The 16,614-nt window shown below is 37.0% G+C and overlaps 1 protein-coding gene across 1 annotated transcript; it reads left to right on the plus strand.

Moving 5' to 3' along the window:
* Positions 1–104: 104 nt before the first annotated feature.
* Positions 105–8,957, plus strand: LOC135687340 (ADP-ribosylation factor-like protein 15). Its single transcript, XM_065203878.2, has 7 exons — positions 105–233; positions 4,392–4,478; positions 5,450–5,591; positions 6,236–6,295; positions 6,821–6,876; positions 8,074–8,226; positions 8,772–8,957. The coding sequence occupies exons 2-7, from the start codon at positions 4,425–4,427 to the stop codon at positions 8,955–8,957; spliced, it is 651 nt and encodes a 216-aa protein (XP_065059950.2). The 5' UTR covers positions 105–233; positions 4,392–4,424.
* The last annotated feature ends 7,657 nt before the right edge of the window (positions 8,958–16,614 follow it).

Below are 16,614 nucleotides of genomic sequence, written 5' to 3' on the forward strand. Positions count from 1 at the left end.
CCTCCCCCCTCCCCCCAATCATTGTTGCTGAAATCGGTCACTGATTCTCATTAGAACTTTTTCTGGCAGTGGGTGGTTTGACCTCGGGACAGAGCTGCATTTTGGGAGCCTCGGTTTCAGACGGACTAAAATTCAAACTCAATGGATATTCAAAACATTATTACTGGAGAAAGAAACGAAGCGAAAGCCAAACATATGATCGGATATAATAGGATACATCCACCGTAATAAAGGTATGCTGTTTCAAATTTCATCTGTATATATTTCCCGACATTTCGAGAGAAAATTTTGCTACACAGAAAGATTGATGGTTCCCTGTCAGGTCAGATAAGATTCCTTATATCGCCACTCAAAACTGTACGTGGAGGCACAAGGGCCGTCTTAGAGCCAGCTTGGGCCTAGGGGTGATTTACAAAACCGGCCCCCCAAAAAAATTTTTGTGGCCCCGCCCTTCAGTCTCCCGGAGAACTAGGGAAACGCCCTTTTTAGCTAAAATTGTTGAAAAAGTATTTTAAGAATGTTGACAAGATTGTGAAAAACACAAAACACGAATCAAGGACATGTGCATATTTCTCTGCGATAAATTTACAGGCGTTGATTCCATATAAGTAACTGAAACAGTAGCTTTTTCTTTGTCAATAGATCTTAAATACATTATTACGGGCCCTTGGAGCACGGGCCTCAGACCTTTTGCCCTTCCAACCCCCCCCCCCTCTCGACACCCCTGAGGGCACTGTAAGATTTTAAGCGTAATACGTGCAGTTTATGTCTCGTTCAAAACTTTTCAAGTTCATGATTATAACAAAGCTTAGCAGAAAAGAGTGTTAAATGAAATATTTATCTTCAGTTCAGTTCATTTTGATTTTAAAATCCATACATACATTAAATCTTTTAAAATAGAGTAAACCAGGGTAATTTGGGACAGGGGAAATTTGGGACAACCACAATTTGGGAAATTTACTATTGCTAGAAGATAACCTGTATGTTTAAAGTTGTTACAATTAATGAAATTGTGCTGAAATTTTAGCAAACATTTGTATCTTTTGACCCAGTTTGTCTGTGCCTTTGAGTTAGCTCATTTGATCATTTGCAATAATGAAATGTGTATACAATTTTTTTGCGGTACAGAATTTGAAAATGGCTTTGAAAAAAGCAAACATTTTACAACATACTTAAAGCTTTTTCGTCTGACACTCCTCAGAGCATAAAACGTCAGAATAGGTTCCGAAAAAACACGATGGAAAAATATATACCCAGTTGTGGATCGAAATAGGCCAATCAGAAAAACGCAAGCACAAGACCGGTATAGTTGACCAATCAGTGCCGCGAGCCTAAAGAAAAATTACCAATGGAGTCCAAGAGAGAAAACGAACTCCTTTTGTCTACACAATGGCAGCTTTTTCGTTTTTATGTAGATTGACTCCAAAACTGCTAGATGGAAGGACGACCGGGCTCTGCCAATTATCCGAAACATGTCGTCATTATAGAGTTTTGCACAATCTGGCTACAGAAATTTATGATAGGATAAGACCCACGGGCTCTCAACGACCACAAATGTATGGCCTCCCTAAAATACACAAGCCGAACGTCCCACTTAGACCTATCTTGTCTATGATTGGCTCAGCACAACACGAACTGGCTAAGTGGCTTTCTGAAGTTTTGGACCCTGTTCTTCAAAAATATTCAAAACATTGCATCAAGGATTCTTTTACGTTCGCTGAGTTCATGCAAAACTTGAACATCGAAAACGAAACATCTTTCATGTGTTCTTTTGACATTAGTAGTCTTTTCACAAATGTTCCTTTGAGTGAGACCATCAAAATATGTGCCGACGCTTTGTACCGGAGCGAGCTTAATAGCCCACCATTCCCAGAGGAAGTATTCATTGAACTGATGGAAACTGCAACACGTTCAGTTGAATTCAGTTTTAACAATGAAATGTACCAACAAAAGGATGGTGTCGCTATGGGTAGCCCTCTGGGACCTGCCTTGGCCAATATCTTTGTTGGCTTTCATGAAGAGCGTTTGTTCGACTACGACCAAAAGCCAGGTGTCTATTTTCGGTATGTGGATGACACATATACCATTTTCAAAACAGAGGCTGAGTGTGATATTTTTCTAAAACACCTAAATAGCCTACACCCAGCCCTCCAGTTTACGTTTGAAAAGGAAGAAAATGATTCCTTACCATTTTTAGATGTTTTGGTCGAAAAGTCTAACACTGGATTTCTTACCAGTGTATATCGCAAGCCTACTTTTACCGGTCAGTACATACGCTGGAATTCATTTTGCCCAAAACAACGCAAAGTCAACCTTGTCAAAACATTAGTACATAGGGCACTTATGATCTGCTCGAAATCTAAACTGCACGCTGAACTGGAAAAACTCAAAACGATCTTCTTGGACAACGGCTATCCTGAAGACGTCATTTTAACTTATACTAAGGAGAAGATCGCAAGTTTTTCGGCTGTTCAAAAGTATGGTCCGCAAAAGTGCCCAGTTTATTTGAAACTACCATGGATTGGTAACACTTCCTTGCGATTCGAGAGTCAGATTAGGCAAGCCATAACCAATTGTTTCTTTGCTGTCAATCCTCGGATTGTTTACAGCACTAGGAGAGCCCTTCCATCCATTCAAAAGGATTGCGTCCCTACCAAACAAAAAAGTTCCGTCATTTATGAATTTACGTGCCAGTGTGATTCTGGCTACGTAGGGCGCACAACCCAAAGATTGGGGGATAGGATAAAACAGCATGTTCCTTCCAACATACGAAACAAAACTGCCCCTCAAAGAGAACAGCCTCCTCGATCTTGTAGGTCTAGAAACACTGTTAAAACAAGTGATTCTGCCATTGGTCAACATCTTTTAGACAACCCAGATTGTGCAAAACTCTATAATGACGACATGTTTCGGATAATTGGCAGAGCCCGGTCGTCCTTCCATCTAGCAGTTTTGGAGTCAATCTACATAAAAACGAAAAAGCCGCCATTGTGTAGACAAAAGGAGTTCGTTTTCTCTCTTGGACTCCATTGGTAATTTTTCTTTAGGCTCGCGGCACTGATTGGTCAACTATACCGGTCTTGTGCTTGCGTTTTTCTGATTGGCCTATTTCGATCCACAACTGGGTATATATTTTTCCATCGTGTTTTTTCGGAACCTATTCTGACGTTTTATGCTCTGAGGAGTGTCAGACGAAAAAGCTTTAAGTATGTTGTAAAATGTTTGCTTTTTTCAAAGCCATTTTGAAATGTGTATGTTAGGCGGATGGGGTAATTTGGGACGACATTACTGAAAATAATCTTCATATTCAGCATAGTAGGTCAGCACCTCCCCATCAGCAGTTGATACCTGATTGTTGACGCTAAACTCAGTGTCACTATTAGTTTTGGATGAATGGTTTAACAGCGAATCAGACAATTTATGTAAACTTCAGCAACCGCCTACTTGAATTGTGCTTCAGAGCTCTTAAATGTAAGATACATTACCGAAAAAGGAATATAGGAAAAAAATTTCTTCAGATAGTAATTTTTTACTACCTAAATGTATATGAAAAGCTGGCCTTTCTAAAAGCTGTAATGGAGCAGTGGTAGGAAAAAAACCTATAAATTGTCCCAAATTACCCCGGTTTACCCTACAAAAAACAGATTAAACATTACATACGATGAAATGAATTACATACATTAAGCAAAATAGAGAACAAAAATAAAAATAATGGTAAAAAACCAAGGAGATTTGCATGCAGGAATTTCTTAAAGAATAGAAGGAGCTCTATCAGTAGATAGTCTAGAGGAGAGAGCACCCCCCTGTACATACATTAATTTTGTGATTACACCCCCGGCTGCCCAGGCTGAAGCCATAAGACCTGGGCAGCTGGGAACAAAACAATTCCTCAACACAACCCCCTTTCCCTCTCTTCTCTTCAAAAGCTTTTCTACCCTGCTCTTCAAAAGCTTTGATGCCAGCAACATGTAATATACACAAACTTTATATAAACTTTATATAATAGTTGTATTATCTTCCAAAGGAATCATTTCCAATCACACCATCAAATGTGAAAGGCTTTAGACCATTTTCTTAGGGTTGAGTGTGATTAAGTTTCTGAGCTTTTGGTCATCTAAGAACTCTGGGTCCTATTGGCAGTTTTTGATCAACAGAAACGTAAGTAAAGTGCAGGTTGTAATATTCATGGGTATATTCAATTGATAAAGGGGTAGCCACAAACTGTTTTAGTTTTAGATAAGTGTCTAAGATAAAGGTGAGTTGCTTATCACGAATTCCTTGTGAATGCAACTGATAAGATTTGAAATGCCAGTTTCAAGCCTTAAGTTTCCAACCTGCCAAATACACCATGTATTTAACTTTTAAAAAATTCTGAAATTTTCAATCAACAGTGTTGGAGTTGACAGGAGACATTTGGGAGAAAAATGTCCCAGTGCTGCTCATTTGCTTGTGGTGTTTGTAAAATCTTATGCTACACAGTGAGTATTCAATTTTAATTGCTGCAATGTTTTATTTTGTTGTAAGGCGTATTCAAAAAATTTTAAAAGCATGCATGAAAGCTAAATTTTTCCATAAGATTGAATATTGTTGAGTTCTGGAACTGAAATTCAAAGTTTCCTTAAGTGAAAGTTAGTTTTTAAGTGAAATTAATCTGCTAAACTTCATGAGTCTTTCGTGTGAATAGCACAAGGTTAATTGTATCTGAGTCTAATATTTCCAGGCTTGATTTCAAGTCCAGGCTTGGTTTTGAGACTAGGTTTCTAGGCTTGGTTTCATTGCTTGGTTTCCTGGCTTGGTTTCTAGGCTTTGTTTCTAGGCTTGGTTTCATTGCTTGGTTTCCTGGCTTGGTTTCATTGCTTGGTTTCATTGCTTGGTTTCCTGGCTTTGTTTCTAGGCTTCGTTTCTAGGCTTCGTTTCTAGGCTTGGTTTCATTGCTTGGTTTCCTGGCTTGGCTTCTAGGCTTGGTTTCTTGGCTTGGTTTCTTGGCTTGGTTTCTAGGCTTGGTTTCTAGGCTTGGTTTCTAGGCTTGGTTTTTAGGCTTGGTTTCTAGACTTTGTCTAGTTTGGCTGCCTCAGAAATATGAATATATATAAATTATGGCTTTTCATGACTGCAAATTACAAAGAAAATATTTCCAATATTGAATTTTAATGCATAAGGTGGCAATGAAATTATCACCTTTGAAGACACAAATTGAAAAACCACACAACATGCACATAGCTCACTACCAACCGCTCTTCATTGTTACATTTGGCTGATTTTTATTTGTAATTAAAGATTAAATATTTTTCATTAATTTGAATTGACATAGGTAATTTTGACTGTTTCTACTTGCATTAGGCAAGGATTTGCAAGAGGGTAAAAGCTTGTGAGATTGCTGCTTTAACTAAGTATAAATTTTGGCTAATCTTGAAATTTGATTTTCATATAAAGTTTTCTTCATTGATAGCTTTGCTGCAAATGTTGCAAGAAAGAGCAGATAGTGAAAGAAGAGTTTTCTTTGCTAGCATTGGGACTGGGTGGGGCTGGAAAAAGCACTTTGCTGTCAACAGTCTGTGGGGAAGTTGAGGAGGAAATAGTCCCAACAAAAGGTCTATTGCTTTGTCGTTAGTCTATAATCAACCATAATTGTTAATAGTCTTTACATATTGTAGAATAATATCAATGTTTCATGGCATATGTGAAACTGCCACTTATATTGTTTGTATGCTAAATGGAAGTAAGTAGCAGCACAATTATCATATTCTATAATTATTTAATTGGATCATAGCTGTTATGTTTTCTAAGTTGCCAAGTGACCCAGGCTCATTAAAAAGAGTATCAAGTAGAACTTTATAGCAGAAAATTTATGACTTTTGCAGTGCTTTTTAATTTTGCCAATAGTATAATTTGGCTTTATTCTAGCATTTCATTTCATGAAAAAATTTTCCTTGCATTTTTCTTTAACTATTAACATGATGCATGGAAATTAAATTTATGCCACATGAATTAACATGAATTAACATGAATTCTAAAAACAATATCATCTTAAAGATAACTCAAAATTATGTTGTGATCCAGAATTTTAAAGTTTAGTAGATAAAGGTTTTGATATTTCATAGTTAACATGATATGAATTAACTTTGCATGGAATTGGTGTCATATAATGTCCCCTTTTGATTTTGTATATTAAATTAATGCTTTTTTAATATATAAGCCTTTTCAATCCCATGTATGCCTATTCCTTGCATTTTAGGTTTTTCAATTAAGGATATCTCTTTGGCTAGAGCTAAGCTCCATGTAAAAGAGGTTGGAGGTAAGGATTTATAATCGTAAGTCATAATCAGGTAGTTCGACTCTCTGGTAGTTATTGCAGCCTTTTGAAAAGTAAAAATAAACTATTATATACTTTTAGGCCCTTGATTTACGACTTAGCTAACCATCTAGACACGGATTTCTTTATCTCGGCTCTCGTGACGCCTGCATCTCCTGTTCAATAGATTTACAATAAAACACTAGCCCTTCTTATTGCAACCCGCGCCATCTAATAAGTAAGCCATCTTCAAGTCAGGGTAGGCCTAATAATCTTTGCATTCAAATGCGACACCTCTTATCCCAGGAAGACGAATTCACTAGAGGACTTTGGCTTTTTCTTCTACTGTACCAAACAAACGTCTCGTATATCAGATCACCTAGGTATATTCTTCTACCTTCAGGGTCCTTAAGCTTGTTCCGATTTTCCAGTTCCAGGAAATCTTTCCAAGATTTGAGGTAGAGTTTTCATATTTCTGTAAATGATTTCTATATTTCCTCTAAGAGAACATCTTCCATTTTTCCACAGGCTCAGAATCTATTCGTCGGTATTGGCACCATTATTTAAATGGGGTTGAAGGCTTAGTAAGTATTTTCTTCACTTTACCATTAGCCAGAGTCATGATTAAAAACGTCAGCTTTTTGGACCTCAAAATTGTCACAAAAATTAAATGCCTTAAAACATTTGTATACTTTGTCCTTTAATTAAGACAATTTTGCAAGCACCGAAGGGCCAACTTGGTTTTAGGTTTAATAGAAATCTGCTAGCCAAACTAAATCACTAAGGCCCTCTCCTCAAAATCGCTTAGTCAGTCAAGATTTTTCTGCCACAAATAGCCACGTTCCCGCATTGTGTACGAGAAGTACGGATGAAACTTAATTGGCTGTTAAATTTTTACGTAGAGATGTTCAGTTATGTCATAGCTACCCAGGTTTTCGTTTTATAGAGCTGTAAAACCCATACACTTTAAATTCAGCTTCGTGCGCCAAGTCAATTGGTGTCATTCAGGGAAAGTACTCCACGAGACGACCCTTTTCTATTGGCTAATTCTGATCCTGTTTGTATGAACCAATGATAGTTCTCCTTTACAACCACGTGTTAATCCCAGTATTTTTGCTGTATTGTCTTTTATCATATGGTAAATTGCTCCGTAAGAAAACCAATGGTTCCTAACCTAATTGATCTATAATCCCCCCCCCCCCCCTACGCCAGTGTATATATCATAGCAATGTATATATCTCTGCTATAAAGATGCATAGGCAGTTTATATTGTTCTTTTAAGTGGAGGATGGCTTTATCTGCATGCTAGCCGGTATATGTTGAAGCATTTTTATCAACAGCAGTATTGATAATAGTAGATTCAGTCAGGGGGGTAGAAAGAGGGCGCAGAGGGCCCGGGCCTTCTCCAATATCCTCAAGGGTCTTCAAACCAAAACGTTTGCAGATCGAGAAACAAATATTCGTAGTATTTAAATTGTTATGTACTGAGTTCGAAAACAAGCACTTGTTTCCGTTTAACCCTCTCTCCCATGACTTCTTTGGTTTGTACATGTTTGTATATTACCTCTGTACGTTATCTTAAATATAGTAATTTCTATATTTTTCTTCAAAAATTGGGCCTCCGCTGCCCCCCCCCCCTCTCCCAAAAAAAATTCAAATTCCTAACTACCCCCATGGATTCAGTCAAACCACCGCCATACCCATATGTTTCCCTATTGAAGAAAATCAATCCATAGTTGGTTGTTGATTGTTGAAGTTTCATTCGTTTGTTTGCTCTTCAGATCTTTGTTGTTGACGGTTCAACAAACGACGATGAAGTTGCCTTGGCACGAAGCGAACTGGAGAAAGTTTTATCACATCGAGATATGACTGATGTACCTCTACTCGTGCTTGTCAGTAAAATAGATTCTAGTGATTCATCTAGTCTTCAAAAGGTTTGTTTACCAAAGTGACTATTTCTTTTCAAACAGGAAATATGATATAAGCCCTTTAGCAACTTACAAAGCATGCAGGTTTTGCTAGTCTTCAGAAGATTAAAGAAATCTTGACTTTACAAGCAAATTTTGAGTAAACATTGATTGCTAGTAAAGCCCTTCTTCTAATTGCATATGGCCTAATCATCGTCGTTCTTTAGGAGGGAACAGTTTCTAAAGTTTTGAAAAAAAATGTTGAATGAAAAATGGTTATTTATCAAATCATCTTCTGAGTGTCTTTCTGGGTGTCTCCCTCGATACCTTCTTTGATCACAATTCACAACTACGATAAAAGTTCGTATAGCAAAAAGTGTTTGAAATGTTTTTAAGAAAATCATCAATTGTCAGTTTTCATTTCACAATTTGATTTGCAAAAAGGTCTGAAAGAGAGAATTGAAAAAATAGAAAATGTTTGTCTTTCAAAAGATTTATTATTATCTTGTAATTAATGCTTTCTGCGATGACAATGTTTATTCTTCTGATATATCTTCCATTTGATTTTACAGTTTTCAGAGCAACTTGATATTCCGAAGCTATGTGCATCTAGAAGCTTTTTGATTGACGCATATAGTTTAAAAGATGTTGGTCACCTGAAGATGTTGCTGGAGAAGTTTGTTGATGTCATGAAACGCCCAGATAATTTATCTGGAGATAACGAAGAAATCGATCAAGAAGTAACTGGCAGAATCTGACTTCAAAATTCTGGCAACCATAATCGAGTAATGGAAGGTACTACTTTATCGCCAGCAATTTTAGAAGCCTTTCTGTCCTTTATCTGCAATGTGGTAGACAGATATCACTTTTAGATGGTGCTGATTTTTATCATCTGTTAAAAGTCAGAGACTTTATCTTAAGTAAAGGCCTAGACTTCCTGAACTACGATACCAGCGCAGCCAAAGCATGCCAATTTCAAGATCATTTGAACCTCACCAATCAATTATTTCTACTGTAAAACCTTTTAATGACTGTTAGCGATCTACTGTTCATTTAAACTGTCTAGTAAAGGGGGGGGGGACGAAGAGCAAAAAATTTACATACCTTGGCGATATTGGTTAAAATATGGTTGTATGTGGATGGTTAATCACAGTGGTGTCGTTGCGATGATATGTAAACGGAGAGGAGGCAAAGCATCCAGAAAAATTGTTTTATAGATCTTAAAATTTCAGGCCTTCCCTTTTTTCGTTTAAATTTAAGTCAGATTGTTCTTGTTTATGCATTTTACTTCACAGGAACCTGTAATTCCATTAGTGCCATAGCTGTAGGTGGCTATACAGTGAGATTTATATCTATAGGTATGGCATGGTGTGGCGGAATAACGGCAATTCTTTGCTTATGGAATTCCTTGTTTTATAAAACCATGTATGACAAAACGTGAAATGGTCATATGGTCAAATGACCCCATCACTGTCCATTTTGCAGTTGATATCTTGTAGTGATTTTAGAATTTGGTATGATTAAGATTAATTAGTGTAGATTTCGACGTCTAGTGGTGTAAATTTATCTCAGAGCTGCATTTATACATAGAAGTTTTATTGTTCGTCTCAGAAATAAGGAAAGTATGTTTGACCTTACTTGCTATGCTTTTCGCTATCTTTTGGTTTTAGAGGTTTGTTAAAGGCAATGATTGTTTATTTCATCCTGAAACTGAATCAGAATGGATTACAAACAAATATATTTAGAAATAGTACGAATTTTTCTACTTTTCCTTCGGCGCTATGTTTTCTTGAAGCTTTTAAACAAAGCTCCTCCACTGAGTAAGATTCAGTGAGCCTGCGGACGCGAGGAAGTTTATTCGTCTGCACTGATTAATCTCAATGGAAATCGAACCTAAGATGTTGAACTTTGTTAAAAACATAATTAGTTGTGAACAAGTGAAGTAGAGTACTTTAGGCCATTCTTTCTTGTTAGTGTACATAACAACTTTTCTTTGGAAACCTTTTTTTAGTGCGGGAAATATGTCGCCATGGTTTTCTTTCTACATTTCTTCACAATCTTTTTTCACCTTTTCTCTACTTTTTCTGACTGTTTTTTCCTCTTTTTTCCTTGTTAGTTTTTACCCTACATAACTTGATTGACAAATTGATTCAAAGCTGCCTTCTCAATAACAAGAGCACAGCACATCGAGTAACAGAGTATTCTCAATTAGGCCAATTAGGCCAACTAAAACTTAATCCCCTGGAAGACCAACCGCGACCTAGCTTTTAATATTTTATATTTTATTTACAAGCTGAATGTAAACTGTCAATAAATAGAACTTGTATCCTAATTGTTAACAGTTAATTTATTGTATTATTAGAACTAGCTGAAGGGCTACCCCTGTAGAAATAATTCAAAATTAAAATTAAAATGATCAGTGTTAGTTTTATGTTATATTTGATTATATTAGCATCGGACCAAGCAAAAGGTATCAATTCATGGCACAGTTATTGAAAACCCGTGAAATCATTCAACAATCGTCAAAGGTGGCCTGATTAAAACAGCTTAGCGAATGAACAATTACCACCACCTCCCATTAATTCAAAATATTTGCCTCAAAAATATCCGTGTCAGATTCCTGGCATTTGGAATTGAAGGATAAAAGCTGCTCAAGCAAGATACGTATCAAAAAAACCTCTGTGCATGCCAGCTTGGTCCCCACACAGAAAAGCTCGCTCCGCATCTCTAGGAAGAACTTGATTGGCCGAATTTTTGTTGAACCTTGGCCTAGCGTAGCATTGCTCATGGACGCTGGCTGTTTTCGAAAAAAAATTTCAATTACGGACAAAACCACAGTTATTATCAATGCAATACAAAGAAACCAACTGTTGAAGTCTTGGAAACCTAGAAACATGGCATTCTATTGAATTTGTTTAGTGTATAGTAATAAAGAATTGTAAACGCACCACATGAAGTCATAATATGAAGAGATTTTTGCATGCTGAAACCAGACAGATTTGAAAGAAGCGTTGTATTCACCAGCACTAGGCATGGGAAAAGCAAAAGGCTACTTAGTGGAAAAGATACACTGCACAAGACATTCTGTCAACTTTAAATGGAAGTAATTTGTGCGTTCGACTCTTAAAGAATTTGGAAGACAGTTGGGTGAGCATCGTTTATTGATGGTATATTCTGCTACGAGGGATATTATGCTTGTTTAAATGAGTTTTGTAACTTTTTGCAAACCAGCCAATCACATTGATGGATTTTCACAAAAATTAAAGTTTCTTAATGTTTTTGCTTTGAGTACAAGAGGTTTTTGAAAATTTTCTGATCTTTAGCCTGAATTAAGCGGAGTCAGCCAAAAGCCTACCTTATTATAATATTAAGTAAGTTTAATTCTTAATAAACTTCAGAGTAACTGAGGTTGTATGTGCGAAATTTTGCAGATAGCAAGATAAAGAGAAAAGAAGTCGCTCACCAGACAAAAATCTATTGCAAAGGAAATTCGTTTGTGAAAAAAGGAAAATTTTTTAGCTTAAATCTTATATCATCAAGCAGCTCCCTACATTTCTCAATTGAAGGATTGAATTTGAGCCGTCCCGAATCTAAAAGACCCAAAAGACAAAATAGACCTAACAGTTACAAACTGGTCTTGTGAAAACTTTACTTGACTGGGTGAAAGGGTTTATCATTGGCTTTTGCGACGGAGGATAAGGCCATAATTGACGTCGTGGTATGATCTGTATTTTCAGTGCTGGTTTAAAGTTTCACAGACACTCAGCATATTTGTCAAACCTAGCTGGCAATAGGTTTTCATGGTCCCCAAAAGAAGAACCTACTTTTTCAAAAGTCTTTTTCCAGAGGGCTCATTCCTCGCACCTCGAGGAGAAAAGCGCCAAATTGGAGATACACAAAGACGCAACATTGTTTGTAGATAGAAAATGAATAGTTTTAGGGGTTTGTAACTCAAAATTGCCAACGCGCAGACACTCTGCTTAATTAAGAATTTTATCTAGTTAGTAGAAACCCAAGATATGAGAGATTCAAATGACTTGGTTCTGTGTGAGAATGATCTGCAATTTTTGGCTTGCATCTTTGTCTTTTTTCTATAACGCCTTAAAAGCACAACCAGACATTTTACAGATAAACTAAGCATGAAAATAACGGGAATCGATACATAGTCACCCAGTTCCCACAACAAGTTACATAGTTAATCGACAGAATGTTGCTAGAAACGCTACAAAGACTACTTTGTCGCTTAAATATATTTCATAGTTACTTGAAAAATCATACAATTTCCAACATTTGTTTGTTGGACCTGCGAAACAAAAACAGTTAGAAAAAGAATTTCAAATTTAATGTTAAAATATAAATCACGGTGATGTTGGAAGGATGGCCAAAAATATATCTGCGCATAGCTTGAAAAGGAGGGCTGTATATGTTATAGTGTTTATTATCCCCCATTCCTACACCGCTGGCTTTGTTGCTCATACCTTAAGGTAGTCCAACTGGCCTATTTTATAGCTTAGGATATTTTCCTTTCTGTTTACTTGTCGATTGGTTTAAAGAATGTGGTGAGTTCTTGCACATGTTTGCATTGACGTAGAAATTGTATCCAAATTTCAGCTCTTAGAAATGTTACTTCAATTTTAAAGTTTTATTTACTTCGTTTTGGTAAATATTCGAAGGTTCAGCCAATAAATAAACTAGAAGATTATCTTGGAATTAGATGTCATTCCATTCTTTTGCATGGTAGGTCTACTGAGGGAAAAAGAACGCGATGTATTGAAGTTGGTAATGCGCCATCTTTTCTCCGCCTCGTATTGCCTGCAGCCGCAAAGATCAAAGATCAGATTTACAAAACAAAGATCAAAGTCACTGAATTCGGAGGAGCTTTAAAGTGTTTATTTGAAAGGTGACCAACCAACACCAAGTTTATTAGCCGTTGTAAAGTGCCAGTTTAAAAGCAAACGTGCCAAAAAGACGTTAACCCGCTATCGGCTTGAATATTAAATCATCTACTATTGATTAATTAATTTCAAACACCTTGTCGCCTTTGTTAGGAGTCCAGCACGGTTTCTTCAGTCTATTCCTCTTTTGCGACTTGGGGTGTGAATGGAATGCGTACTTTGAGACTATCAAGCTCGTCTTTATGGTTATCAATATCTCTTAAAAAACATATTTTTGTAATTCAAGCTGACGGTGTGACACAAATAAAGATGGTAGTTCAGTCGTAAGGTGTTGGCGAATCTAGATGCTACTGAAACCTTGATCTTTCCGATTTGTACATTCAGGTTCATTGGGTTGAGATTAAAAGACATGTTGATGTGAGGAGTGTTGAACACATAACCAAAATAGTTGTGATCGGAGCACGCTGAATAGATGATATTTTTGTAAAACACAACTTTTGCCTGTGAATTTCGCATTTTTATTTTGGAGGGGTTTCGAGTTGCTTAGGAAAAATGGCGTATATAGTGGCAAGCTCGTTTATGACGTCTCCTTCAGAAGTTCGTGCACTAGCCCGAAATGTAAGGGTGGATTCTGAACTGAAACAGTATAGTGCTTGCTTGGATAAACAGAAGGAATACCAACGGCGGATTCTAGACTTGAATATCAGAGTGATGAGGAACAACTTCAGCCGATCCAAAACTGCATTGCGGCGTTGCAAGACAGCTGTTGGTGTTTGTGATTCCAGGTGTCTGGAAAAAGAGAGAAAATCCATCCTCCCTTTTTCACCATTACCAAATGCCACAAATTCTGCCCGTGTCAAGAAGGATCCCCTCAGGCGTATCGGCGTAAGTGCTCCTTTTAGATGTAGGTCTCATACATACAGTCCGAATAGCAGCAGATATACCATTAATAAGCGAGAAACCGACTGTGACGGCCAAATGAGCGCTATTTCAACAACGGTCTCGAGGTTTGAGAATCAAAAGCATCGTAAGAATAGCACTGGCTTGGAACTTGCTGAAGTCGAGAGGAAAGTAAGTTCCGGGAGCATTGGTCTACCAAACTTATCCATGATAAGCGAAAATTCTCGCGCGGAGAGTACGACAGTTAACAGGAATGAATCTCGCACAAGTTTGGTCAGTAAATGTTCTAGTGCCAAACTTGCAAGTAAGGCGACTGCAAAGGAAGAAGACGAAAAATGTAATAGGCAAAAAGATGTTTCTTCTTATAGGCAAAAGTTGAAATTGACCAAGAGCGCCCCTACTCATATGCAATCTTCTTCTGCGAAACCTGTAGAAACAGATTCGCTCGCAAGTCCTAACGAACAGCCGAAAGGAAACTCAATGGAAAATTCCGAAATTGACCGTCCTGATAGTATCATGTCTTGCTCTAAACGCTCGAAATCCCCACTTACGACGGCTGTGAGATTTGAAGAAGAAATAGCAACCAATCAACAGCCAAATGAGAGAGCACGTGAACGGCAAAGGTCAAAATCTTTGCCAGCCACCGAGATGTTGCATGATTTTCAATTCCAAAGGGCTTTTGTGAACGATTCAGATACGATTGCCAAGTACATTGCAAAGCAGGATCCAATTTTCAATGGAAACAGAGATACTTTAGAGGAAAAAGGCGTGGATGCGTTGGAAACAGATTCTAATGTTGATGTCTCTGACGAGAATCTTGAAGATTGCAAACCAGACTGTGAAAATCCAGAGGATGCGAATGAAGATCTGGACGAGGGTGCAAATACAACTAACGAAAATGGTGAGGTAGAAACTAACGATAACATTTTGTGTACCCTTGAGATCAAAGATGAGAGCATTTCTGCTGTCAAAAATGAGACTAATGACAGTTGTCAAGAGTCTACTGAAAGAAAATTGGGAGCCCTGCCGTTTTTGCCAAGAAGAAGTAGTAGTTTGACCAGACAGCGCGCTAAATCAGCTTTTTGCACGACTGAAACAATTTGGGAAACCATTGAATTGTGTCGTTTGATTGAAAAACACGGGGGAAACCCTGACTGGCAAGAGCTACCTGTTTATGGGCCAGAAGTGAAGCCGATTGAATTTGAAATGGAGGAAATAAAACGCTGCAGATACATCAGGTTGCCCAAGTATATTGAGATGGAGAACGAGTTTAGAGAGATTAGCTGTGTCTTTTCGTAAAAAAGATTTTTTGATATCAGAATTATCTTTATTTAAGAGTGTTAATTGTTTTATCACGGCAGGTTTTACTGCTTGTAGAGCGTAGCATGGTAGCATCTTTAGTAGAAGAATGTAAATCACAAGCAAAAACTGAGATACAACTTTTTGTTGGGAAGGGGGGGGGGCAGACCTGATAAATAAGTTTAAAACCAACCATATTTTACAAAATCAGTTTTCTGCTTAGGTTTTCTGGGGGACCAAGGCCTGCAATAAAAATTGTCTTAGGACACAAAAATTTGCAATAAAAATGATGTACATCTCACAATTTAATGACAGATAAAAGATTTGTTTTGTACGTTGACCTACAACGTGAGAATTTAAGCGTACTTTTTTTCCTCAGCCTTTAGTTTACGACTTTGTGTATGCGTAAAGAAATTTAAGCTTAGATTTCTTTGAAGAATTAATATTAAGTGCTTTTTGCGCACTCCTTTTTAACATATTGTATCAGCCAATTATGTATTTGTTTATTTTATGCATATATCTTGCAACCATTCAAGCAATATTTGGTACTCGGCCAAAGTTTGAAGTAATGAATCTAGTCCAATAATTATAAAGGATTCGTTTCCAAGGAAAGGTGTAGTTTTTGTTTGAAATAGCAACAACCTTTAAATTGATACCCAATGGACCCACAAAATTAGAATGAGCCTTTCTAAAGTTACGATATTGGCAATATTTCTCATCATCTTCAATATTTAATTTATTTATCTGTTATTGCTGAATTGATGAATCTTGTTTATATTACCTGAAGAAGGCCTAACTGATACATTAGATTAATGGTATATGCAATGCCAATTACGAAATTTAGGAAGATTTCGACTTTTTGATTCAACTACACTTTTAACTTTTTCTGGCATGCAACTTGATTGTAATACATAAGACACAGCATAGACTTGAACAACTAAAGATTCAGTCTCTTTGCATAAGAACTTTTATTTTCCGGATAAAGGCTCAAATGTGGATAGGTTATTGAAAAGATTTTATCGTAGAATCATCATATATTTGGTTTTCATTTTCCATCGCTTTTTAACGAAATGGGCCCATTTTTCACTTCTTGTGATCTAAAAATCCTTTTATTGCGTAAAGCAATGTAAGTAAATATAATCATGTATGTAGCGTGTTATGTTTTGGCAATTACTCTTTGTTATAAATACATATGTTTTGCATCTTTGCAGTTTCATAAAACTCAACTTTAACATTCAAACTCAAATTTTTCCACAATCTTTGATTTATATTTTGAACGTGCTCTTAATCGTGGTTCTTGCCCTGCTCTTAAATGTGGCCA

Source organism: Rhopilema esculentum, chromosome 20 (genome assembly GCF_057945365.1).
Source record: "Rhopilema esculentum isolate cy_ngs chromosome 20, ASM5794536v1, whole genome shotgun sequence".
In the NCBI taxonomy this organism is placed as follows: Eukaryota; Metazoa; Cnidaria; class Scyphozoa; order Rhizostomeae; family Rhizostomatidae; genus Rhopilema; species Rhopilema esculentum.